A 26,283-nucleotide genomic window follows, 5' to 3' on the forward strand; every position below is an offset into this window, starting at 1 on the left:
AGGCTTGGTGATTCTCGGCAATGTCTGTTATTTTGAGAAAAGGCTTCGGCAGCAAACTTCAGAAAAAAACTTCCCAAACCCTGGGCAACTGGGGTTCTGATGTGGAGCTCTGGATGGAAAGCGTGCTGAAGTCTGGTTGAATCTAGCAAGCTTTTGTTTGGAAGTCCGCCGCCGAAGGCGTACAGGCCTGTGGGAACACGAGCGTTGAGACTGGGGTCTAGATGATCCAAGGGGTAGGCACAGTGTGAGGAGCGACAGGTATCGGGGACACATCCGCGGGGCCCTAAGGAAGGGGACCGACCGGGACCTGGAAGAGGGCTGGACCAGGGAACTGGGCAGGCGCTCAGAGGGGCAGGGCGCGAGTTCCGGTTCAGTGGCGGAGGGGGCGGGGCTTAGCGTAGTTTCCGGAGGGACGGCCCGAGCTCGCGGGGGCGGAGCCGAGTGCGCGGGGCGGGGCTCTAGCGCCGCAGGTCTAGGCCGCCGTAGGTCCCGGCCACCGCAGGCTGGCGGCCGGCGCTGGGCGCGGGATCCGACTCTGGTCGTGATGGAGGCGGGCGGCTTGCTCGACTCGTTCATTTACGGAGCATGCGTGGTCTTCACCCTCGGCATGTTCTCCGCCGGCCTGTGAGAGCGCGGCGGGACTGGGCTGGGGAGGACTAGGAAGTCAGGAAAGGAGAGAGGGCAGAGACGTGGCCACAGCACCTGGCTCGTCTGGAACCCGGGATCAAAGTGGGATCGGGTCGAGGGGACTAGGGTACAAGGGCGAGGCTGGTCACTAGGCCTGAGGGAGAAGGCAGGATAGCTGGGGGGGGCGGAGTCTGCGGTGGTCCGGGAAGGATGACAGGCGTTGGGCATCCCCACCAAACACTGCTTCTCCCTTCCCACCCTTCACCCCTCCCTTCTGGGCCCCATTACAGCTCAGACCTCAGGCACATGCGAATGACCCGGAGTGTGGACAACGTCCAGTTCCTGCCCTTTCTCACCACGGAAGTCAAGTGAGGGAGCGACGGCTGCGGCGGTGGGAAAGGCTATCAGAGGGAGGTGGGGGCGGGGTAGGAGCATGAGTGAAAGAGCCCCTTTGGGTCCCCCTCTCACAGTGACCCCTTTGAGCCATGTCCCTCTCCACCCTGCAGCAACCTGGGCTGGCTGAGTTATGGGGCCTTGAAGGGAGACGGAATCCTCATCGTCGTCAACGCAGTGGGTGCTGCACTTCAGACCCTGTATATCTTGGCGTATCTGCATTACTGCCCTCGGAAGGTAGAGGCCCTACCTTGGACCCACCTCTCTCCTGCACGCTCTGCCTTGCTGGCAGAGTAAACACTACTTCCTAGAAGACTGTAACAGCTGGCACTGCCACTCTTTCCAGGAAGGCCCCTCCAGCTTTGCAGGTCTCCTTCCTCAAGAAGCCAGCCTTCTGACATTCACGAATTGCCCCCATTTAGGCAAGGCTGGTAGCTGTATCTAGCCTGAGATGCTTATGCTGCCAGCGAGCTAGGGGGAAAGGGCTTTTGTCTCTGATATTTTTTTCAGAGCCAGGGCCTGTGGGTGAGAATGAGATGATTAGCTCTGCTTCCCTGCTCAATCACACAAGCATTTATTAAGCTCCTACTGTGTGTGCCAAGCACACAGAAAGAAACACATCTTTCCCTGCCCTAGAAGTCTCCGGTGTTGTGGGTGTATAAGACTTTCCTATCAAGTTGCTGGTGGGAAAGATGCTGTGACAGTGCAGTGCTGGAGGCCTAAGCAGTTTGGCTTCCCCATTGGAGCATGGGAAAAGGCAGGATGAATTAATTCTAGCAGGGACGTCCGAGTGCACATCTGGAAGTAAGGCTACTCTCTCCCCTGCAGCGTGTTGTGCTCCTTCAGACTGCAACCCTGCTAGGGGTCCTTCTCCTGGGTTATGGCTACTTTTGGCTCCTGGTACCCGACCCTGAGGGCCGGCTCCAGCAGCTGGGCCTCTTCTGCAGTGTCTTCACCATCAGCATGTACCTCTCACCACTGGCTGACTTGGTGAGTGGGGGTGTCCAAGGAGGTAGAAGAGGTTAAAGTCAGGCTCTCATAGCCAAATACTATGCCTTACAGTCCAGAGAAAGGGGAGATCAAAGTGGGATCTCCCACTTTGGAAGGAGACAAGGCCGTAGAGGTGGGCGAGTGGGAGGCAGGAAAGGTGGTGACAGATCAGGGAGGGTGTCTGACCTTTTTCCAGAGAAAATTCTTAGGCAAGTGAAAGCTTTACTATGTGCTTGGCCCAGGAGAGTCTTTCATTCTTTCCCACAGGCTAAGGTCATTCAGACTAAATCAACCCAATGTCTCTCCTACCCACTCACCATTGCTACCCTTCTCACCTCTGCCTCCTGGTGCCTCTATGGGTTTCAGCTCAGAGATCCCTACATCATGGTAAGCAGAACACGGATGGGGTGACAGGTATGCAAGGTGGAAAACTGGCTCCTCTCCTCATAGCAGTTCTTGTGATTTCAGGTGTCCAACTTTCCAGGAATCGTCACCAGCTTTATCCGCTTCTGGCTTTTCTGGAAGTACCCTCAGGAGCAAGACAGGAACTATCGGCTCCTGCAAACCTGAGGCTGCTCACCTGACCACTGGGCACCTTAGTGCCAACCTGAACCAAAGAGAGCTCCTTGTTTCAGCTGGGCCTGCTGTCCAGCTTCCCAGGTGCAATGGGTTGTGGGAACAAGAGATGACTTTGAGGATAAAGGGACCAAAGAAAGAGCTTTACTTAGATGATTGGTTGGGGCCTAGAAGATGAAATCATTTTTATTTTTTAGAGAGATTATTTTTTTTAATTTTGGAGGTTGGGATGATATGTTTAGAATATGCCTTAAAATAAAGTGTTCCCCATTCCTGCCCATGATGGTTCATTCTCTACTCATGATTCTAAACCTGCCTGGTTTGGTGACAGGTGGGTCCAGTTATTCTCAGGTTGGTAGGGTAGGCTCAGAAAAGGTATCTCAAAGAACCAAAAGGTTGGAAAGACCCAGGAAGGCCTTAGAAAGAACAAAAGTTGGATGTTATAAAGAATGGAAGCCTTCACGAAAGTACTTCTGGCTGGATAAGGTGGCTTATGTCTGTAGTCACAGCACTTTAGGAGGCCCGGGTGGGAGGATCACTTGAGCCCAGGAGTTCAGGAAGAGCCTGAGCAACACAGCGAGACCCTGTCTCTACAAAAAATTAAACATTAGCCTGGTGGCACATGCCTGTAGTCTCAGCTACTCTGGAGGCTGAGGTAGGAGGTTTGTTTGAGCCCGGGAAGGTGAGGCTGCAGTTGATTGCACCAATGCACCCCAGCCTGGGCAACAGAGTGAGATCCTGTCCAAAAAAAAAAAAAAAAAAAAGGCAGAAGTACTTCCTAGTACTTCCTACAGGGTTAAAAGGACCAGGACAGTGAAATGTAATTTCCATCCTGAGAGATCTTGAGAAGGGGTCTTTTTACCTCCTTGGAAGCAAAAATGGGAACACCAGCAAGATGCAAAGATAAAGGCTGAGATGGCCTCAGGAAGGTGGTTCTTTCACATTCACTTCTCGACCGTTAGTACACAGAACCCCCAATACCCATTTTCCATACTCAAACTAAACGAAGTTAGAAAATAAACTGGCTCTTTAATGGGGAATGGGAGGAAGGGCTGTCCGGGCAGGAATGGGGTTAGGCTGTCAGAAGCGCAGCCCCCTGCGGGCTAAGTCGGCTCTGGCCTCCTGTATCTGGCTCTGCAGCTCGCGTGCGGCATCCTCGCAGTCATGAAAAGTGGCCACACGATAGCCCACAGTGCCCAGGGCATAGCAGCCGGCGGACACCAGCAAGTAGGCGGGCAGTGGCCACAGGACTTCCTGGCAGGACAAGGGCAGCTCCAGGCCCAAGGCTCCCGTGGTCAGGGCCGCCCAGGTGGAGCCCAGGATAGCCAGTCCCCAAAGCCACTGCGCTAATTTCGTCATGGTCACTGCGAGAAAAGAAAGCAAAGCTCCCCTGAGGAGCAGAAAGGAAAAGCGGACCAAATTCAGCCGACGCCCGCCCACCAGAGGGAGCATTTAAACCAGCCCTAGCCAGAGGGGAATCACCAATCCCAGCGGTTCGAACTTGAGTACTCGCAAAAGGTGGAAGGGTTCCTTCCATCTTGCTAACCCCTCTACATTTGAGACCCATTCCCCAGCTCTCGCCCTCTCCATTCAGTCTTCAATCCACACTTACTCACCTCTTGGCTCCGCGTCTCCCCTTACCCGGCGGCCCGGATGTCTGCGTCCGGAAGTCCTCCCTGGCTCACGTTCTGCTTCCGCGCAGCCTTCTGGGAGTTGTAGTTCACATGGCAGCGCCTGGCGTACTCGTGCCACTGCCTCAGTCTAGGCGGGGTCCAGCAGGCTGTGCTCCGCAAACGGAGAGCTGAGAGAGCCGTCGGCGCTGCTTCCCCACCTTGGGCTACGCTCTAAGCTGGCGTGGGGCTTGAGGACATCCTTAAATGTTGCAACACCATGGGAATATAATACAGTTCCCCTTAAACTCATTCGCCAGCACTGAAATCTTCATTCCCTTGTTCATTCATTCGAACATTCTTTCTTTTTTTTCTTTCCGTTCTTGACAGGGTCTCTCTATAGTGCCTAGGCTAGACAGAACTTTTTCTTTTTCTTTTTTTCTTTTTTCTTTTTTTTTTTTTTTGAGATAGAGTCTTGCTCTGTTGCCCAGGCTAGAGTGCAGTGGCGCGATCTCAGCTGACTGCAACCTCGGTAGCTGGGATAACAGGCACGCGCCACCACACCCGGCTAATTTTTGTATTTTTAGTGGAGACGAGGATTTCACTATGTTGGCCAGGATGGTCTCGAACTCCTGACCTCAAGTGATCTGCCCACCTCAGCCTCTCAAAGTGTTGGGATTACAGGCGTGAGTCACTGCACCCAGCCAGAACATTTCTTGATTACCATGATAGACTGTAGAGATATAGAAATGTCAAGAGATGCAACCCCTCCTTGGGTGGAGGGGGAAAGCAGGAGTCAGGGAAGCAGTTGCATTGACAACTAACGATGAAGGCTTGAGATTATTGTTAGAACAGAGGTAGTCATATTTTTACAAGGACAACAACCAATATAACTTGGAGCCAGAGGAAGAAGGGCTCCAGGAGGCTGTGAGAAAAGGAAGGAAAGAAGGAAGGAGAAAGAGAGAGAGAGAAAGAAAAGGAAGGAAGGGAGGGAGGGGAGGGAGGGAGGGAGGGAGGGAGGGAGGGAGGGAAAGAAAGAACCGGAAGAATTACCCGAAGTGGTGAAGGTATTAGGGTATCTGGCTGAAGAAATTTCTAAGCAGCAAAGCATTCAAGAGGTGACTTGGGTTCTGTTAAAGGCATTCAATTTTATAAGGGAAGCAGAGCATAAAAGTTTGGAAAATTCACAGCCTGACTGTGCAATAGAAAAGAAAAACCCATTTTCTGGGGAAAAATTCGAGCCAGCTGCAGAAATTTGCATAAGTAGTATGGAGCCTAATGCTAATCCCCAAGACCATGGGGAAAATGTCTCCAAGCAGGTCAGAGACTCACGGCAGCCCCTCCCATCATAGGCCCAGAGGCCCAGGAGAAAAAAGTGGTTTCATGGGCCTGGCCCAGGGTCCCCATGCTGTGTGCAGCCTAGAGACTTGGTGCCCTGTGTCCCAGACACTCCAGCTGTGGCTGAAAGGGGCCAACATACAGCTCAGGCTGTGGCTTCAGAGGGTGGACGCCCCAGATCTTGTCAGTTTCCATGTGGTATTGAGCCTGTGGGTGCACAGAAGTCAAGAACCTGAGGTTTAGGAACCTCCACCTGCATTTCAGAAGACGTATGGAAACGCCTGGATGCCCAGGCAAAAGTTTGCTGCAGGGGCGGGGCCCTCATGGAAAGCCTCTGCTAGGGCAGTGCAGAAAGGAAATGTGGGGTCAAAACCCCCAAACATAGTCCCTACTGGGGCACTGCCTACTGGAGCTGTGAGAAGAGAGCCACCGTCCTCCAGACCCCAGAATGGTAGATCCACTGACAGTTTGCACTGTGTACCTGGAAAAGCCACAGACACTCGACGCCAGCCTGTGAAAGCAGCCAGGAGGGAGGCTATACTCTGCAAAGCCACAGGGGCAGAGCTGCCCAAGACTATGGGAACCCAACTCTTGCATCAGCATGACCTGGATGTGAGACCTGGAGTCAAAGGACAGCGTTTTGGAGCTTTAAAATTTGACTGCCCCGCTGGATTTCGGACTTACTTGGGCCCCATAACCCCTTTGTTTTGACCAATTTCTCCCATTTGGAATGGCTGTATTTACCCAACACCTGTACCCCCATTATATCTAGGAAGTAACTAGCTTGTTTTTTTAATTTACAGGCTCATAGGCGGAAGGGACTTGCCTTGTCTCAGATGAGACTTTGGACTGTGGATTTTTGGGTTAATGCAAAATTAGTTAAGACTTTCAGGGACTGTTGAGAAGGCATGATTGGTGTTGAAATAAAAGGATATGAGATTTGGAGGGGCCGGGGCGGAATGACATGGTTTGGCTATGTCCCCACCCAAATCTCAACTTGAGTATCTCCCAGAATTCCCACATGTGGTGGGAGGGACCCAGAGGGAGGTAATTGAATCATGGGCACCAGTCTTTCCTGTGCTTTTCTCATGCTAGTGAATAAGTCTCACAAGATCTGATGGGTTTATCAGGGGTTTCTGCTTTTGCTTCTCATTTTTCTCTCACCACCGCCATGTAAGAAGTGCCTTTTGCCTCCCACCATGATTCTGAGCCCTCCCCCACCCAGGTGGAACTGTAAGTCCAATTAAACCTCTTTTTGTTCCCTGTTTCGGGTATGTCCTTATCAGCAATGTGAACATGAACTAATACAACAGGACATGGGAAAGGCTTGACTTTAATATTTATATTTTAAAATGTATTTACTTACTTATTTGGAGATGAAGTCTCACTATGTAGCCCAGGCTGGACTCAAACTCCTGGGCTCAAGTGATCCTCCTGCCTCAGCCTCCCAAGTAGCTGATACTATAGGCTAGCTAAAATTTAAATGAAGCAGTGTTTTGATAGGTTCAAAGTAAGCATAACTTTAAGTGAAGGGATCAAGAAGAAGTCTGAGCTGAGGGTCCACTTGGAAATTACAAAGTTAAAACAAATGTAGAATGTAGTGTCCAAAACCCCACTATCTAGGCTGGGAACAGTGGCTTATGCCTGTAATCCCAACACTTTAGGAGGCCAAGGTGGGAGGGATGGCTTCAACCCAGGAATTGGAGACCATCCTGGGCAACATAGTGAGACCGTGTCTCTATTTAAAACAAAACAAGGGCCAGGCACAGTGGCTCATGCCTGTAATCCCAGCACTTTGGAAGGCCGAGGCAGGTGGATCACCTGAGGTCAGGAGTTCAAGACCAGCCTGGCCAACATGGTGAAACCCCGTCTCTACAAAAAACAAAAACAAAAACCTCATTGTCTGAAGCTTTGCACTCGGATTGGAAATGGAGGCTACTTTTCTGTTGAAGTAATCCACGTGGCTCAGAGCTTCTGGCAAGAGCATGATGTTCCATTCTCACTGACTGATTTCAAATAGCAAAGTTTGTGACTATGATTTTAGAAAATGAGGTTTCTCAGCCTTATGTCCTTGATGTTAATTAACAAAAGCAGTTTTTACAGATTCACAGTCTTACTACAAACACAAATGGCTCAGCTGTGAAGAAAATTTTCACAGCCATAATAATGTAAACACTAAGTATTGATTTAACTAAAAATTGGAGCTGGGCACAGTGGAGCTGTGATCTCAGAACTTTGGGAGGCCAAGGCGGGAGGGTTGCTTGAAGAAATGTAGAGGTAAGTATCAGAAGTAGCTGAGAAACTTGAGCCTGGTTGTATATGCAGGCTGTATACTTAAGGGTTACAAAAGAGAAGCAGGGGATCGTTATTTTTCATTAAAAGCCTTGTTCTTTTTTTTCTTCTTCTTCTTTATCTTTTTTTGAGACAAGGTCTTGCTCTGTTGCCCAGGCTGGAGTACAGTGGTACAATCATGGCTTACTGAAGCCTCAACCTCCTGGACTCAAGCCATCCTCCTGCCTCAGACTCCAGAGTAGCCGGACTACAGAAGTGGGCTACCACGCCCAGCTAGTGTGTGTGTGTGTGTGTGTGTGTGTGTGTGTAGATGCTATACTGAGGGTCCACAGGGTCTCCCTATGTCGCTCAGGCTGGCCTTGAAATCCTTGGCTCAAGCGATCCACCTCAGCCCCCACAAAGTGCTGCTATCACAGTCATGAGCCACCGCGCCCACCGAAGTTACAGCTTCCAGAATTTGTCTAACAGGTTTTCCAATTTTCACCTGAAAATGCCCCCACTGCCCCAAAAGAGCTTTGTTGAACTAGTTGGTTTTTAAAACTATACAAATTCTTTTGTTAAGTAAAAATTAAAACAAATAAAAACTTTTTTTTGAGCTGGAGTTTCACTCTTGTCACCCAGGCTAGAGTGCAATGGCACAGTCTCGGCTCACTGCAACCTCCGCCTCCCAGGTTCAAGTGACTCTCCTGCCTCAGCCTCCTGAGTACCTGGGAATTACAGGCACCTGCCACCATGCCCGGCTAATTTTTGTATTTTTAGTAGAGATGGGGTTTCACCATGTTGGCCAGGCTGGTCTCAAACTCCTGACCTAGTGACTCACCCGCCTCAGCCTCCCAAAGTGCTGGGATTACAGGAGTGAGCCACCGCCCTGGCCAAAAACATTTTTAAAAACTTGCTATACAAACTTCAAAGCCCTACCCGCATCCCCATTTCCAACCCAAATCTTTCAGGTTGCTCAATCAAGGCCTCAGTGGTCACAGTGACTTTCAAATATGGGCACGCTACAGGGGCTGGACACCATCGCTGCAGATCCAGATGCAGAAAGTCTATTTTATTTACACACAGTAGACTTGGCCCTGAAAGACTACCACTCCCCAGGACCTTTTTGGGTGTAAGATAATGAGGAGGGGCTTGGACCAGCACATATAAGGATAAATAATAAATTATACAGTTTTTTGTTTGTTTGTTTTCATTTTTTTTTGAGATGGAGCCTTGCTTTGTCACCCAGGCTGGAGTGCAGTGGTGCAATCTTGGCTCACTGCAACCTCCACCTCCCAGGCTCAAGTGATTCTCCTGCCTCAGCCTCCTGAGTACCTGGGATTACAGGCACCAGCAACCACACCCAGATAATTTTTGTATTTTTAGTATAGGCGGGTTTTCACTACATTGGCCAGGCTAGTCTCGAACGCCTGACCTCAGGTGATCCACCCACTTCGGCCTCCCAGAGTGCTGGGATTACAGGCATGAACCACTGTACCTGGCCTATAAATTATAAAGCTTTGATAATCAGCAGCAGAAGAAGAATAAACATTCATTGAGGAGCCATTACGTGTCCTACCCTGTGAAACATCGTCATGTTTAATTTTCAGAACACACTGCAATAGGTATTTTGTTTTTTGGTTTTTGTTTTTTTTTTTTTGAGATGGAGTCTCGTTCTGTTGCCCAGGCTGGAGTGCAGTGGCGCTATCTCAGCCCACTGCAACCTCCACCTCCCAGGTTCAAGTGATTCTCCTGCCTCATCTTCCCAAGTAGCTGGGATTACAGGTGCCCATCACCATGCCCAACTAATTTTTGTATTTTTAGTAGAGACAGGGTTTCACCATGCTGGCCAGGTCGGTCTCAAACTCCTGACCTCAGGCAATCTGCCCACCTCAGCCTCCCAAAGTGCTGGGATTACAGGCATGAGCCACAGCACCCGGCCACAGTAGGTACTTCCCATTCCCATGTATGAATGAGGAAATCAAGATACAGAGAGGGCAAAAGGTAAGTAACTAGCTCAAGGTTGTGCAGATAATAAATAGCAGAGCTGTCCCACTGGACCCAAAACTATATTCTTAGCACTTTCATTCTACTGTGTTGCTGCTACAGCGATGGGCAGGTAGAGTTCATCACAACAGCTGACGTTCACCATGTGTCAGCTATATGTCACTATGATTCTTACGTGTCAGGCACTGTGATCAGTGCTTTATGTGCATTATCTCAGTCAATCTTCACAGCAAGCATATGAAGTAAGTACTACTGGCCCGGCACGGTGGCTCCCGCCTTTAATCCCAGCACTTTGGAAGGCCAAGGCGGATGTATCACTTGAGGTCAGGAGTTGGAGACCAGCCTGGCCAACATGGCAAAATCCCTCCTCTGCTGAAAATACAAAATTAGCCAGGCGTGGTGGCAGTTGCCTGTAATTTCAGCTATGCTGGAGGCTGAGGCAGGAGAATTGCTTGAACCCAGGAGGTGGAGGTTGCAGTGAGCCAAGATCATACCATTGCACTCCAGCCTGGGCAACAGAGTGAGACAAAAAAAAAAAGAAGAAGAAGGGAAGGGGAAGAAGGGAAAGATGGGGAAGAAGGGGAGGGGAGGGGATGGGAGGGGAAGGAGGGGGAGGGGAAGGAGCGGGAGGGGAAGGAGGGGGAGGGAGAGGAAGGAGGAGGAGGGGAAAGGAAAGGGGAAAGGGAAGGGGAAGGGGAAGGGAAGGGAAAAGGGAGGGGAGGGGAGGGAAGGGGAGGAAAGGGGAGGAGGTTAGGGGGGAGGGGAGGGGAGGGGAGGAGAGGAAAGGGGGGATTAGGGGGGAGGGGAGGGAGGGGGGAGGGGAGGGGGGAGGGGGGAAGGGAGGGGGGAGGGGGGAAGGGATGGGGGAGGGGAGGGGAAGGGAAGGGAAGGGAAGGGATGGAACTACTATCTCCAATTCACAAATGAGGACACGGAGGCACGACCCAGCTGATCTCCCTCAAGAGCCTGCATACTTTACCACTGCAGTCTAGCACCTCCTTCCCGAGACTGATGGAACAGAATAAAAAGAGAAAACAGATCAGACATGTATACGAACGTGGCATATGATAGAGGCACCATCTCGAGTGAATGAGGAAAGACGGATTGTTTGAAAAGCATTTGCAAATAGCTTACCATTTGGAAAACAAATTAAGGTAGATTTGAACCTCACATCTTATACCAAAACAAAGACCCAGAGTGTTAAAACAATTTTAATGTAAAAAGTGAAACTTGAATGTGCTGCAAGCCAATGTGGTGCATGTTTCTCTAATGCTCAGCTCAAGCACCACGTCCCCCAGGCAGCCTTCCTGGGCGGTGACTCTGTCCTGCAGAGTAGGCCCCCATCTCCCTCCTCCGTGCTCTCACCGACTCTTTTATAGATGGCAATAGATGTCGAGCTGCAGAGGTTTTGTTTCTCTGCTCGTCCTGCCCCCAGGACCATTGCATCCCCAAGATCAAGCACAGTGTGGGAAATGGAGCCAGGCTTCTATACATGTAAGATGAGGGAGCGAGAGAGAGAAGGACAGTTTGGCATTAGATGATCTCCAGAAACACTGTCCTAGCTTTTCTGGTCCCAGAAAATACAACTACTGCAGAGACTCAGTCTTCCAGACACGGGGTATTTGGCTTTGGATAGCGCTGGACAAAAGACAGCAGATTCTCAGGGTCCAACTCCTTTCTCGTCAATCTTTTTGCAGATCATCACCCTTCCACTACCACCTCGGGATGAAGTGCATGTGACTTCAGTAGGGTGTGAGAGGCAGTGCAGCTTGGGAGTTAAAAATTGGGGCTTTGGGGGAACATGTCATCAGGACCTCCTGGGGCTGTGTCATGGTAAATAAATAAAATAAATAATTTTTTGTAATTGGGGCTTTTGCTGAACATGGTGGCTCGTACCTGTAATCCCAGCATTTTGGGAGGCCAAGGCAGGAGGATCACATGAGGCCAGGAGTTTGAGAGCAGACTGGGCAACATAGTGAGACCTGATCTCTATTAAAAAAAACAAATTAAAATTTTAGCTGGGTGTGGTAGAGCATGCCTGTAGTTCTAGCTACTCCAGAGCCTGAGGCAGGAGGATTGCTTGAGCCTAGTCAAGCAATTTGGGAGAAAAATTCCAAATCTAAGAGCCTCTGTACTGAAGATAAAAGGATATGCAAAGTTAAAGAGACCACAGAGGAGGAAGGGACTATCTGGAGGAAAGACTTCATAGAGGCCCAGAAGCCTGAGGAGATGCTGGAAAGATGGGTACGAGTTGTTTAGGTGAGGGAGGGGGGCATGTAAGGCCGAGAGAACAGCTTGAATGAGAGGCCTGAGGTTCGTGGTGAGCAATCTTTTCCGGCTGTGTCTGAGACAAAGAATGTTTCATGGGAGGAGTGGCAGGGATGAGGTTGGAAAAGTTGGCCAGGGTCAAGTGATTAAAGACCCCTTAAAAGTATCTGTGGGCTGGGGGAGGTGGCTCATGACTGTAACTCCAGCACTTTGGGAGGCCGAGGCTGGCAGATCGCTTGAGTTCAGGAGTTCAAGACCAGCCTGGCCAATATGGCAAAACCCCATCTCTACTAAAACTACAAAATTTAGCCAGGCACAGTGGCACACGCCTGTAATCCCAACTACTCAGGAGACTGAGGCAGGAAAATCATTTGAACCTGGGAGGTGGAGGCTGCAGTGAGCTGAGATCGCACCACTGCACTCCAGCCTGGGTGACAGAGCAAGCCTCTGTCTCTAAATAAATAAATAAATAAAAGTATTTGTGTTGGACACTTCACCTATAAAGATACACATAGATGGGGCCGGGCACGGTGGCTCAAGCCTGTAATCCCAGCACTTTGGGAGGCCAAGGCAGGTGGATACCTGCATTTGCTGTTTTCTTTGCCAGGGATGCTCTTTCCCAAATATTCAGAAGACTTGTTTCCTGATTCATTTAGGTGTTTACTGAATCTATCTTAATCTATCTAAACAGTTAAGACCATCTTGCACTTTGGGAGGCCGAGGCGGGTGGATCACGAAGTCAAGAGATCGAGACCATCCTGGTCAACATGGTGAAACCCCGTCTCTACTAAAAATACAAAAAATTAGCTGGGCACGGTGGCGCGTGCCTGTAATCCCAGCTACTCAGGAGGCTGAGGCAGGAGAATTGCCTGAACCCAGGAGGCGGAGGTTGCGGTGAGCCGAGATCGCGCCATTGCACTCCAGCCTGGGTAACAAGAGCGAAACTCCGTCTCAAAAAAAAAAAAAAAAAAAAAAAAGATACACATAGACTGAAAATAAAAGGATGGAAAAAGATATTCTATGCCAATGGAAACTGAAACAGAGCAGGAGTAGCTATACTTATAAATTTCAAGACAAAATAAATTTCAAGATAAAAACTGTAAGAAGAGACAAAGACATTATATAATGATAAAGGGGTAAATTCAGCAAGAGACTATAATAATTGTAAATATATATGCACCCAATGTGGGAGCATCCAGATATATAAAGCAAAAATTTTTTTTTTTGAGATGGAGTTTCACTCTTGTTGCCCAGGCTGGAGTGCAATGGTGCAATCTTGGCTCACCGAAACCTCCGCCTGGGTTCAAGCGATTCTCCTGTCTCAGCCTCCTGAGTAGCTGGGGTTACAGGCACGTGCCACCACGCCCAGCTAATTTTTTATATTTTTAGTAGAGATGGGTTTCTCCATGTTGGTCAGGCTGGTCTCGAACTCCTGACCTCAGAGGATCCACCTGCCTCAGCCTCCCAAAGTGCTGGGATTACAGGCATGAGCCACCGCATCCAGTCATAAAATAAATATTATTAGAGCTAAAGAATAGAAGAGAAGAGGTGCAAACGACCCCCATACCAACCAGAGCCTGCGTGCCGCTGCATCCCGCACCCAGCACCTAAGTCACCCCTGCTGTCGCTGCCATCAAGCCCAAGGGAAAGGCTACAGGAGATAAAGCCAAGGCAAAGGACGAACCACAGAGAAGATCCGCGAGGTTGTCCGCTAAACCTGCTCCTCCAAAGCCAGAACCCAAGCCGAAAAAGTCCCCTGCAAAGAAGGGAGAGAAGGTACCAGAGGGAGAAAGGGAGAAGCTGCAGCTGGCAGGGAGGGGAAGACCCTGCAGAAAATGGAGAGGCCAAAACAGAGCAGGCACAGGAAGCGAAAGGTGCTGGGGATGCCGAGTGAAGTGTGTGCATTTTTCCTAACTGTGTACTTCTGGTGAATGTACACTTTGAAATACTATTTTTTATGAAGTTTTATAAAAATGCAGAATTTTGTTTTACTTTCTTTTTTTTAAAGCTATGTTGTTAGCACACAGAACACTTCATTGTTGATTTTGGGAAAAGAATGTCTCTGAAGCTGGATTGATGTGGGGAAAACACCTTTCCCTTCTGGTTTTGAGAGACTTCCTCTTGACTTCCAGGAGGAGGGGTTCCCTGACTTTGACACACATGGCCACCTTGGCACAAAAGCCTTGTGGCATGGAAAAACAAATTTGTTTTTATGTTCTCTTCCCTTTCCACCTTCCAGTGTAGACTTAACTCCCTTAAGCCCAGACACCTGTTGGGACCTGACCCCCCAGTCATTCGTTGCCAGTGTGTCAGGACTCTGGACTTTCCAGTGATGCCACTGAGATGGCACCTGTCAAAAGAGAAGTGGTACTGGGCGCAGTGCCTCAAGCCTGTAATTCCAGCACTCTGGGAGGCCCGAGGTGGGCAGATCACCTGAGGTCAACAGTTTGAGACCAGCCTGGCAAATATGGTGAAACCCCGTCTCTACTAAAAATATAAAAAATTAGCTGGGCATGGTGGTGGGTGCCTGTAATCCCAGCTACTTGGGAGGCTGACGCAAGAGAATCAATTGCTTGAACCCGAGAGGCACAGGTTGCAGTGAGCCGAGATTGCACCACTACACTCCAGCCTGGGCATGACAAAGTGAGACTCTGTCTCAAAAAAAAAAAAAAAAAAAGGCCAGGCGCGGTGGCTCAAGCCTGTAATCCCAGCACTTTGGGAGGCCGAGGCGGGTGGATCACGAGGTCGAGAGATCGAGACCATCCTGGTCAACATTGTGAAACCCCGTCTCTATTAATACAAAAAAATTAGCTGGGCACGGTGGCGCGTGCCTGTAATCCCAGCTACTCAGGAGGCTGAGGCAGGAGAATTGCCTGAACCCAGGAGGCGGAGGTTGCGGTGAGCCGAGATCGTGCCATTGCACTCCAGCCTGGGTAACAAGAGCGAGACTCCGTCTCAAAAAAAAAAAAAAAAAAAGCAGTGGTTCTGCTGTTTCTAGACTGTCAATCTTCAGATAAATTCTGCCATTTTCATTTCACTGCCTGAAAGTCAGGGTCGGCTTGTGAAAGTTGTTAAACAACTGACTAAATGTGAAATGTCAACCCTCGCTCTAAACGTTCCCTGTTCAGAGCATCACATGAAGACTTCATTGGGTTTTTTAGTGGCTTTCTGATTTTTGGTAGTCCGTTGAAGAAGGGAGTTTGAACGTTGTTGTATACTGTTAATGACTGTCTGCCCATGTCCTGCCTGAAATACCATGATTGTTTATGCAAAGTATCTTTAATAAAGCTGGATACAAACAAAATTTAAAAAAAAGAAAAAAATAAAGCTGGATACAGTTTGACTTGAAAAAAAAAAAGAATAAACAGCTGGAGACTTCAACACCCCACTTTTATCGTTGGACAGAACTCCCAGAGAGAAAATCAACAAGGAAACAATGGACTTAATCTGCACTACAGAACAAACAGACCTGATAGATACTTACAGAACATTTCATCCAGTGGCTACAGAACACACATTCTTCTCCTCAGCATATGAATCATTCTCAAGGATAGACCATATGTTACCCCACAAAACAAGTCTTAAAACATTCAGTTCAAAAACAAGGAAATAATATCAAACATCTTCTCTGACCACAGTGGAATAAAACTAGAAATGAATAACAAGAGGAATTTTGGAAACTTTTCAAATACATGGAAATGAAACAATATGCTCCTGAATGACCAGTAAGTCAATGAAGAAATTAAGAAGGAAATTGAAAAATTTCTTGAAACAAAGGATAATGGAAACACAACGTACTAAAACCTGTGGGATACAGTGAAAGCAGTACTGAGTGGGAAGTTTATAGCTAGAAGTGCCTACATCAAAAAAGAGGAAAAGCAGCCTGGGCAACATGGCAAAACTTCGCCTCTACAAAAATGCAAAAATCGGGCAGACGGTGGTGCGCACCTGTAGTCTCAGCTACTTGGGAGGCTGAGATGGGAGGATCACTTGAGCCTGGAAGGTTGAGACTGCTGTTGGCCATGATTCTCGATACTGCACTCCAGCCTGGATGACGGAGCAAGACCCTGTCTTAACACACAAAAAAAAAAGAAGAGGAAGAAGAAGGAGGAGGAGGAGGAGGAAAAACAGCCAAATAACCTATTGATGCATATTAAAGAAGAGAAAGACCAAACTGAACCCAAATTTAGGAGAAGAAAACAAATACTAAGGATCAGATTAGAAGTAAATGAATCTGAAATGAGGAAAACACCAGTGTGGCCAACATGGTGAAACCCCATCTCTACTAAAAATACAAAAAGTAGACGGGCGTGGTGGCATGCACCTGTAACCCCAGCTACTCGGGAGGCTGAGGCAAGAGAATCACTTGAACCCATGAAGCATGTTTTGCAGTGATCCAAGATCGCACCACTGCACTCCATCCTGGGCAACAGAGCAAGACTCCATTTAAAAAAATAATAATAAAAATAAAAATATAGGCTGGGTGTGGTGGCTCATGCCTGTAATCCCAGCATCTTGGGAGGCCAAGGTGGGAAGATCCCCTGAGGTCGGGAGTTCGAGACCAGGCTGACCAACATGGAGAAACCCCACCTCTACTAAAAATACAAAATTAGCTGGTCACGGTGGCGCATGCCTGTAATCCCAGCTACTCAGGAGGCTAAGGCAGGAGAATTGCTTGAATCTGGGAGGCAGAGTTTGCGGTGGGCCAAGATCATGCCATTGCACTCCAGCCTGGGCAACAAGAGCAAAACTCTATCTCAAAAAATAAATAAACAAATAAATATAAAAATATAAATATAAAATAAAAACGATCAGGTGGGGTATGGTGGCTCACGCTTGTAATCCCAACACTTTAGGAGACCCAGTTGGGCAGATCTCCTGAGGTCTCAGCTACTTCAGACGCAGAGAAAGAAAATCACTTGAACCCAGAAGGCAGAGGTTGCAGTGAGCGGAGATCACGCAACTGCACTCCAGCCTGGGCGACAGAGTGATACTCCATCTGAATAAATAAATAAATAAAACAAAAAAAGATCAACAAACAAAAAGTTGGTTTTTTAAGAAGATAAAAAAATTGACAAACATTTAGCCAGACTAAGAAAAGAAAAAGAAAAGACCCAAATAAATAAAATCAGAGATTAAAAAGGAGACATTGCGTCTAATACCGCAGAAATTCAAAGGCTCACTAGTAGTTACTATGAGCCACTAATGCCAATAAATTGCAAAATCCAGAAGAAATGGATAAATTCCTAGATACATATAACCTACCAGGATTGAAGCATGAGAAATCCAAAACCCAAAGAGCAATAACAAGTGATGAGATCAAAGCCGTAATAAAGTCTTCCAGTAGGCTGGGTATGGTGGCTCATGCCAGTAATCCCAGCACTTTAGGAGACCAATGTGGGAGGATCGCTAGAGCCAGAAGTTGGGGACCAACCTAGGTAACATAGAGAGACCCTGTCTCTATTTTTTTAAAAAGCCAGGCATGGTGGCTTACACCTGTAATCCCAACACTCTGGCAGGCTGAGGTGGGCAGATCACTTAAGGTCAGGAGCTCCACAGCAGCCTGGCCAACATGGCGAAACCCTGCCTCTACTAAAACTACAAAAATTAGGCATGGTGGTGCACGCCTGTAATCCCAGCTACTCGGGAGGCTGAGGCAAGAGAATCACTTGAACCCGGAAGGTGGAGGTTGCAGTGAGCAGAGATCGTGCCACTGCATTCCAGCCTGGGCGACACAGCGAGAGTCCATCTCAAAAAAAGAAAGAAAAAAAGGAGGAAGGAAGGAAGGAGGGAGGGAGGGAGGGAGGGAGAGGGAGAGAGGGAAGGAGGGAGGGAGGGAGGAAAGGAGGGAGGGAGGGAAGGAAGGAAGGAAGCAAGGAAAAAGAGAGAGAAAGGAAGGCAGGCCAAGGGCAGTGTCTCACACCTGTAATCTCAGCACTTTTGGAGACCGAGGCAGGTGGATCACTTGAGGTCAGGAGTTAGAGACCAGCCTGGTCAACAGCCTGAAACCTTGTCTCTACTAAAAATACAGAAATTAGCCAGGCATGGCGGCGGGCACCTGTAATCCCAGCTACTCAGGAGGCCAAGGCAGGAGAATCGCCTGAACCCAGGAGGCAGAGGTTGCAGTGAGCTGAGATCGCACAATTGCACTCCAGCCTGGAGGACAAGAGAGAGACTTTGTATGAAAAATAATAATAATAAATTAGCCGGGTGTGGTGGCATGCACCTGTATAGTCTCATCTACTTGGGAGGCTGATGCATGAGAATCACTTGAACCCGGGAGGCAGAGGTTGCAGTGAGCCGAGATCACACAACTGCCCTCCAGCCTGGGCGACAGAGTGAGACTCTGTGTCAAAAAAAAAAAAATTTTACCCAGACTTGGTGGCACACACTTGTAGTCCCAGCTACTTGGGAGGCTGAGGCAGGAGAATCACTTGAACCTAGGAGGTGAGGGTTGCAGTGAGCCAAGATTGCACCACTGCACTACAGCCTGGGTGACAGAGAGAGACTCTGTTTCAAAACTAAATAAATAAATAAATTTTTTTAAAAATACAAAAACTTAAAAACTAAAAAATTAGCCAGGTGTGGTGGCCCACACCTGCAATCCCAGCTACTCAGGAGGTCGAGGCAGAAGAATTGCTCAAACCCAGAGATGGAGGTTGCAGTGAGCTGAAATCATGCCACTGCACTTCAGCCTGGGCAACAGAGTGAGACTCTGTCTCAAAAAACAAAAAAAAAAATCTAAAGAGGAATTAATACCAAAATCTAGAGAAGGAGGGAATACTTCCAAATTCATTGTATGAGGCCAGTATTACTGATACCAAAACCAGACAAAGACACATGAAGAAAAGAAAACCACAGACCAATATGTCTCATAAATATTGATGCAAACATTCTTAGCAAAATACCAGCAAGCCAAATTCAATAATACAATGCAAAGATCAGTCATCGTGACCAGGCGGGACTTATCCCAGGGATGCAAGGATGGTTCAGCATATGCAAATCAATCAATATGATGTATCACATCAACAGAATGAAGGACAAAGGCCATATGATCATTCCAACTGATGATAAGAAAATGCTCGATAAAGTTCAACATCCCTTCATGATAAAAGCCCTCAAAAAATGAATAGAGAAGGAACATATGTCCACATATTAAATGCCATATATGACAGACTCATAGCTAGTAAAATACTGACTGCAGACAAACTGAAAGCCTTTCCTCTTTTATCTAGAACATAACAAGGATGCCCACCTTCACCACCGTTATTCAGACTGAGACTCTGTCTCTACCAAAAATGCAAAAATTAGCCAGGTGTGGTGGTGCGCGCCTGTAGTCCCAGCTACTCAGGAGGCCAAGGCAGGAGGATGGTACTGAGTTTTAGCTAGAGCAATCAGACGAGAGAAAGAAATAAAGAGCATCCAAACGAGAAAGGAAGAGTCAAATTATCCTTGTTTGCAGGTGATACGATTTTTTTTTTTAAACAGAGTCTCGCTATGTCACCCAAGCTGGAGTGCAGTGGTGCAATCTCAGCTAACTGCAACCTCTGCCTCCCAGGTTCAAGCGATTTTCCTGCTTCCGCCTCCCAAGTAGCTGGGACTACAGGCGCCCGCCACCACGCCTGGTTACTTTTTTTTGTATTTTTAGTAGAGATGGGGTTTCACCATGTTGGCCAGGCTGGTCTTGAACTCCTGACCTCATGATCCACCGGCCTCAGCCTCCCAAAGTGCTGGGATTACAGGCATGAGCCACCACATCCAGCCTGACATGATGTTATATTTGGAAAAACCTAGACTTCATGAAAAAACAATTAAAACTGGTAAGTTCACTAAAGTTGCAGGAAACAAAGTCAACATACAAAACTCAGTAGCATTTCTCTATGCCAACAGTTAACAGTCTGAAAGAGAAATCAAGAAAGTAATCCCATTTACAATAGCCATGAATAAAATTAAATACCTCGGAATTAACTTAGCCAAAGAGGTGAAAGATCGCTACAATGAAAACTATAAAATGCCGATGAGGCCGGGAGCTGGTGTTCATGCCTGTAATGCCAGCACTCTGGGAGGCCGAGGTGGGAGAATTGCTTGAGCTCAGGAGTTCAAGACCAGCCTGGGCAACATATTGAGACCCCCATCTCTACAAAATAAATCAATAAGAAAGAAAGGCTGGGCACGGTGGCTCACATCTGTAATCCCAGCACTTTGGGCGGCCGAGGAGGTTGGATCACCAGAGGTCAGGAGTTTGAGACCAGCCTGGCCAACACGTTGAGACCCTGTCTCTACTAAAAATGCAAAAATTAGCCAAGCATGGTGGTGGTGCACACCTGTATTCCCAGCTACTCGGGAGGCTGAGGCAGGAGAATCCCTTGAACCTAGGAGGTGGAGGTTGCAGTGAGCCGAGATCGCGCCACTGCACTACAACCTGGGCTATGTATGAGACTCTGTCTCAAAAAAAAAAAATTGATTAAAGACTTAAATCTAAGACCTCAAACTATGAAACTGTTACAAGAAGACATTAAGGAAACTCTAGGACCTTGGCCTGGGCAAAAATTTATTGAGTAATATACCACAAGAACAGGCAACGGAAGCAAAAATGGACAAATGGGATCACATCAAGTTAAAAAGCACAGCAAAGGAGGTAACAACACAGTGAAGAGAAAACCCAAAGAATGGGAGAAAATATCTGCAAACTACCCATCTGATAAGGGATTACTAACCAGAATATATAAGGAGCTTAAACCACTCTTCAGGAAAAAAATCTAATAATCTGATTTTAAAATGGGCACAAGATTTAAATAGACATTTCTCAAAAGAAAACATACAAATGACAAACAGACATATGGAAAGGTGCTCAACAGCATTGATCATCGAGAAATGCAAATCAGGCCGGGTGTGGTGGCTCATGCCTGTAATCGCAGCACTTTGGGAGGCTGAGGCGGGCAGATAAACTGAGGTCAGGAGTTCAAGACCAGCCTGGCCAACATGGTGAAACCCTGTCTTTTAAAAAAAAAAATAAACAAAAAATAATAAATAATTTTTAAAAAATTTAAAAAAGAGAAATGCAAATCAAAACTACAATGGGATGTCATCTCGCCCCAGTTAAAATGGCTTATATCCAAAGGACAAATAGTAACAAATGCTGGCAAGGATGTGGAGAAAAGGGAATCCTCCTATACTGTTGGTGGGAATGTAGATTAGTACAAGCACCATGGAGAACAGTTTACAGATGCCTCAAAGAAACTAAAAATAGCGCTACCCTGTGATCCAGCAATCCCACTGCTGGGTATGTACCCCAAAGAGAAAGGAAATCAGTAGATCAAAGAAGTATCTGCACTCCCGTGTTCGTTACGTCACTGTTCGCAATAGTCAAGTGTCCATCAGCAGATGAATGGATAAAAACATGTGGCACATATACACAATGGAGTACTATTTAGCCATAAAAAGGAATTAAATTCTGTCATTTGCAACAACGTGGATGGAACGGGAAGGCATTACGTAAAGTGAAATAAGCCAGGCACAGAAAGACAAGCATCACATGTTCTCACTTATTTGTGCATTCTAAAAATCAAAACAGTCCGGGCGCAGCGGCTCATGCCTATAATCCCAGCACTTTGGGAGACTGAGACAAGTGGATCACCTGAGGTCAGGAGTTCAAGACCAGTCTGGCCAACATGCTGAAACCCCATCTCTACTAAAAATACAAAAAAAATTGGATGGGCACAGTGGCTCACGCCTGTAATTCTAACACTTTGGAAAGCCGAGGCGGACGGATCACCTGAGATCAGGAGTTCAAGACCAGGCTGACCAACATGGAGAAACCCTATCTCTACAAAAAATACAAAATTAGCCAGGTATGGTAGCACATGCCTGTAATCCCAGCTACTCAGGAGGCTGAGGCAGGAGAATCGCTTGAACCCAGAAGGTGGAGATTGCAGTGAGCCAAGATCACACCATTGCACTCCAGCCTGGGCAACAAGAGTGAAACTCTGCCTCAAAAAAACAAAACAAAACAAACAAACAAACAAAATTAGCTGGGCATGGTGGCAGGCGCCTGTAATCCCAGCTACTTTGGGAGGCTGAGGCAAGAGAATTGCTTGAACCCAGGAGGTGGAGGCTGCAGTGAACCGATATCACACCATTGCAATCCAGGCTGGGCCACAAGAGCAAAACTCTGTCTCAAAAAAAAAAAACCAAAACAGACCAAGGGTTGTGGCTCATGCCTGTAATCCCAGCACTTTGGGAGGTCGAAGTGGGTGGATCTCTTGAGATCAGAAGTTCAAGACCAGCCTGGCCAAATGCTGAAACCCCATCTCTACTAAAAATACAAAAATTAGTTGGGAGTGGTGGTGGGGACCTGTAATCCCAGCTAGTCAGGAGGCTGAGGCAGGAGAATCACTTGAACCCAGGAGGCAGAGGTTGCAGTGAGCCAAGGTCAGGCCATTGCACTCCAGCCTGGGCAACAAGAGCAAAACTCCATCTCAAAAATATAAATAAATAATTAAAATAAAATAAAATCAATTGAACTCATGGAATTGGAAAATAGAAGGCTGGGAAGGGTAGTAGGGGGCCATGGGGATGCTTAATGGGTACAAAAAATAGCTAGAATGAATAAGACCTAGTATTTAATAGCACAACAGGGGGACTATAATTAATAATAATTTAATCATACATTTAAAAATAACTAAAAGAGGATATCGAATTGTTTGTAACACAAAGGATAAATGCTTGAGGGAATGGATACCTAATTTTCCATGATGTGATTATTACGCATTGCATGCCTACACCAAAATATCTCAGGTACCTCATAGATATATACACCTACTATGTACCCACAAAAATTAAAAATAAAACCTTTTTTGGGGGGGGATGGAGTCTTGCTCTGTCACCCAGGCTGGAGTGCAGTGACGCAGTCTCTGCTCACTGCAAATTCCGCCTCCCAGGCTCAAGTGATTCTCCCGCCTCAGCCAACCAAGTAGCTGGGATTACAGGCGCCCACCACCATGCCTGGCTAATTTTTCTATTTTTAGTAGATAAGGGGTTTCACCATGTTGGCCAGGCTGGTTTCAAACTCCTGACCTCAAATTATCTGCCTGCCTAGGCCTCTCTAAGTGCTAGGATTACAGGCGTGAGCCACCGTGCCCGGCTACATTTTAAATAAGCATATATAAATAAATAAAACTGTATCAATGGACTTTTCATACTCCGTTACATTACGATTCATTGGTTTCTCTCGCACTTCGCATAAATCTTTTACTCTTTCATAATTTTGTAATATTTTAAGCTATTCATATTGACTCACTGAGTGATGTGGATCTTCCAACATGTTGATGCTTCACTATAAAAATGCTTCTCAGGCCGAGCGCAGTGGCTCACACCTGTATCCCAGCACTTTGGGAGGCTGAGGCGGGCAGATCATGAGGTCAGGAGATCAAGACCATCCTGGCTAACACGGTGAAACACAGTCTCTACTAAAAATGCAAAAAGTTGGCCGGGCGCGGTGGCTCACGCCTGTAATCCCAGCACTTTGGGAGGCCGAGGCGGGTGGATCACTAGGTCAAGAGATAGAGACCATCCTGGTCAACATGGTGAAACCCCGTCTCTACTAAAAATACAAAATTAGCTGGGCATGGTGGCGCGTGCCTGTAATCCCAGCTACTCAGGAGGCTGAGGCAGGAGAATTGCCTGAACCCAGGAGGCGGAGGTTGCAGTGAGCCGAGATCGCGCCATTGCACTCCAGCCTGGGTAACAAGAGTGAAACTCCGTCTTAAAAAAAAAAAAAAAGCGCACAAAAAAAGTGCTTCTCGACTGACTTATGATGGGGCTACTCCCCCATAAGCCCATCATAAGTTGAAAATACTGTAAGTCGAAATGAGTTTAATACACCTAAACACCACCAAACATACAGCTTGGACTAGCCTACCTTAAACATACTCAAAACACTTGCATTAGCCTACAGTTGGGCAAAATCATCTAACACAAAGTCTATTTTATAACAAATTGTTGAATATCTCATATAATTTGCTGAATACTATGCTAGAAATGAGAACCGAATGGCCGTATAGGTACTCAAGCTGGGTTTCTACCGAATGAGTATTGCTTTTACATCGCTATAAGATCGAAAACTCACATATGGAACCATCATAAGTTGGGAACCGTCTATCCAATAAGAACAAATAAAACCACATTACATAATAACAAGAAATGAAAGGTCATTTGTTAATATTTTTTTAAAAGGCTTTGTGTTGGGGAAGAGTTGGTCCCTCCCGTCAGTGGCCCACCCTCTAGTGGGGTGGGCAACCGTCTTGTGTGTCTGTCAGGTAGTAGGGATTTCTGGATGTCCACAGGTATCAAGGTGATTAACTTGCAGTTCCATAGGTTAACAGGACAGAAGCACAGGTAATTAACAAAAACATATACTTACGAAATTACAGACAGGCTTTTAAAAGAGAAGTAGTGGAGCAGGGGCTGGGTGAGTCAGGGTTTCCTGGAGAAGATAACCTACAAGAGACCAAGATGGGAAGCTAGGATAGCCTGAAAGTGGGCAGACTAAGGAACAGGTCTGAGCAGCTTAGAGAAACATCTGGACCATTCTGAGGATTCAGCAATTTGGAACTGATGCAGGGTCGAAATTGGGTTTCAACAAACAGCTCAAAGTACAAGAGTGCTGTGTTGCCAATGGGGTTCTTGGTTCTTCTTCTTTTTTGGGGTAAGAATATTGCTCTTATAAGGTTGGTGGAAGGGTTAATTGAGAATATCTGTAAAGCAGGAGTACAGCCACAAGTGGTAAATGTTCAGTTAAAGATGGTTGTTGTCGCCAGGCGCAGTGGCTCAGGCCTGTAATCCCAGCACTTTGGGAGGCCGAGGCGGGTGGATCACGAGGTCAGGAGATCAAGACCATCCTGGTCAACATGGTGAAATCCCGTCTCTACTAAAAATACAAAAAATTAGCTGGGCACGGTGGCGCGTGCCTGTAATCCCAGCTACTCAGGAGGCTGAGGCAGGAGAATTGCCTGAACCCAGGAGGCGGAGGTTGCAGTGAGCCGAGATCGCACTATTGCACTCCAGCCTGGGTAACAAGCGCGAAACTCCATCTCAAAAAAAAAAAAAAAAAAAAAAAAAGATGGTGGTTGTCATCACAAAGGGAAGAAATAACCTTTGTCAAATGCCTAGTATGTCAAATGCAATGCTAGGCTCTTCTGCACTGTTATTTAATTAAAATCATTACCACACATTGAGGTAGGTATTATTATCCCCATGTTTTGTTTTGTTTTGTTTTTTGGCCACGTGACAACTTCACTCCTTGCAGAATCCTCATGTTGCAGTTAAGGAACTTAATGTGCCGAGAGATCACTCACCTTCAAGGACCCTCACCTGTAAGTGTCAGGGCCAACACTAGAAATTAAGTCTGTCTGATTTCAAGAAATGGGCTCTTTCCCCCATGGGCTGGAGGCTGAAAACAGAAAGGAGAAGTCTCTCTGAGGCATCACCCCTAGTACCCTCACACACAGACATACACATACCTCGGTTTCAGTAATTCCCTTGAAAAATCCTGAGGCCCCATGTAACTCTTTTTGTTTGTTTGTTTTGAAATGGAGTCTCTCTCTGTCACCCAGGCTGGAGTGAATGGCGCAATCTTGGCTCACTGCAACCTCCACCTCCCAGGTTCAAGCGATTCTCCTGCCTTGGTCTCCTGAATACCTAGGATTACAGGTATGCACAACCACTCCCAGCTAATTTTTGTATTTTTAGTAGAGATGGGGTTTCACCATGTTGGTCAGGCTGGTCTCAAATTCCTCACCTCAGGTGATTCACCCTCCTCGGCCTCCCAAAGTGCTGGGACTGTAGGCGTGAACCACCGTACCTGGCCCCCATGGTAACTCTTAACTCTGAAAAGGGCAATGTGGAAGGGTTTATTTCTGTAGGATCTGGGCCTCTATGGACAGGAATCCTGCCCTCCAGTTCCTCCTGACAATGCAGCCTTCTCTTAAAATGGATAGGGTAACCTTTGCTGGCTTTTCTCTCCCAGCTTACATGATATAAGAGGAGTTCTCAGTTGGGTTCAGTGGCTCACACCTGTAAACCCAGCACTTTGGGAGGCCGAGGTGGATGGAGCACCTGAGGTCAGAAATTCGAGACCAGCCTGGCCAACATGGTGAAACCCTGTCTCTACTAAAATACAAAAATTAGCTGGGTGTGGTGGTGC

General features: G+C 47.3%; 2 protein-coding genes across 4 annotated transcripts; one reads left to right on the forward strand and one right to left on the reverse strand.

Annotated features, from left to right (window-relative positions):
• Positions 1-500: 500 nt before the first annotated feature.
• Positions 501-2,864, forward strand: SLC50A1 (solute carrier family 50 member 1). Of its 3 annotated transcripts, none has more exons than XM_021673091.2 (6): positions 505-624; positions 918-1,015; positions 1,134-1,257; positions 1,849-2,010; positions 2,278-2,397; positions 2,479-2,864. In XM_021673091.2, the coding sequence occupies exons 1-6, from the start codon at positions 586-588 to the stop codon at positions 2,578-2,580; spliced, it is 645 nt and encodes a 214-aa protein (XP_021528766.1). In that variant the 5' UTR covers positions 505-585; the 3' UTR covers positions 2,581-2,864. The 3 variants fall into 3 exon arrangements, with proteins under 3 accessions (XP_012331738.1, XP_021528766.1, XP_012331736.1); XM_012476313.2 differs by having other exon boundaries at positions 506-624; positions 918-995; XM_012476315.3 differs by lacking the exon at positions 1,849-2,010 and having other exon boundaries at positions 501-624; positions 918-995.
• Positions 1,884-4,269, reverse strand: DPM3 (dolichyl-phosphate mannosyltransferase subunit 3, regulatory). Its single transcript, XM_012476307.2, has 2 exons — positions 4,203-4,269; positions 1,884-3,950 (listed from the first exon to the last, which is right to left on the reverse strand). The coding sequence occupies exon 2, from the start codon at positions 3,943-3,945 to the stop codon at positions 3,667-3,669; it is 279 nt and encodes a 92-aa protein (XP_012331730.1). The 5' UTR covers positions 3,946-3,950; positions 4,203-4,269; the 3' UTR covers positions 1,884-3,666.
• Positions 4,270-26,283: the final 22,014 nt, after the last annotated feature.

The sequence above is a fragment of the Aotus nancymaae genome, unplaced genomic scaffold, assembly GCF_030222135.1.
Source record: "Aotus nancymaae isolate 86718 unplaced genomic scaffold, 86718_ANA_hifiasm-v0.15.2.pri h1tg000108l, whole genome shotgun sequence".
NCBI classification, from domain to species: Eukaryota; Metazoa; Chordata; class Mammalia; order Primates; family Aotidae; genus Aotus; species Aotus nancymaae.

Excerpts from the sequence above, each read along its gene's own strand:
- DPM3 (XM_012476307.2), bottom strand. The coding sequence starts at position 3,945 with ATGACGAAATTAGCGCAGTGGCTTTGGGGACTGGCTATCCTGGGCTCC.
- SLC50A1 (XM_012476313.2), top strand. The coding sequence starts at position 545 with ATGGAGGCGGGCGGCTTGCTCGACTCGTTCATTTACGGAGCATGCGTG. Across the intron at positions 2,011-2,277 it reads TCTCACCACTGGCTGACTTG|GCTAAGGTCATTCAGACTAA; the intron begins GTGAGTGGGGGT and ends TCTTTCCCACAG. Across the intron at positions 2,398-2,478 it reads TCAGAGATCCCTACATCATG|GTGTCCAACTTTCCAGGAAT; the intron begins GTAAGCAGAACA and ends TTGTGATTTCAG.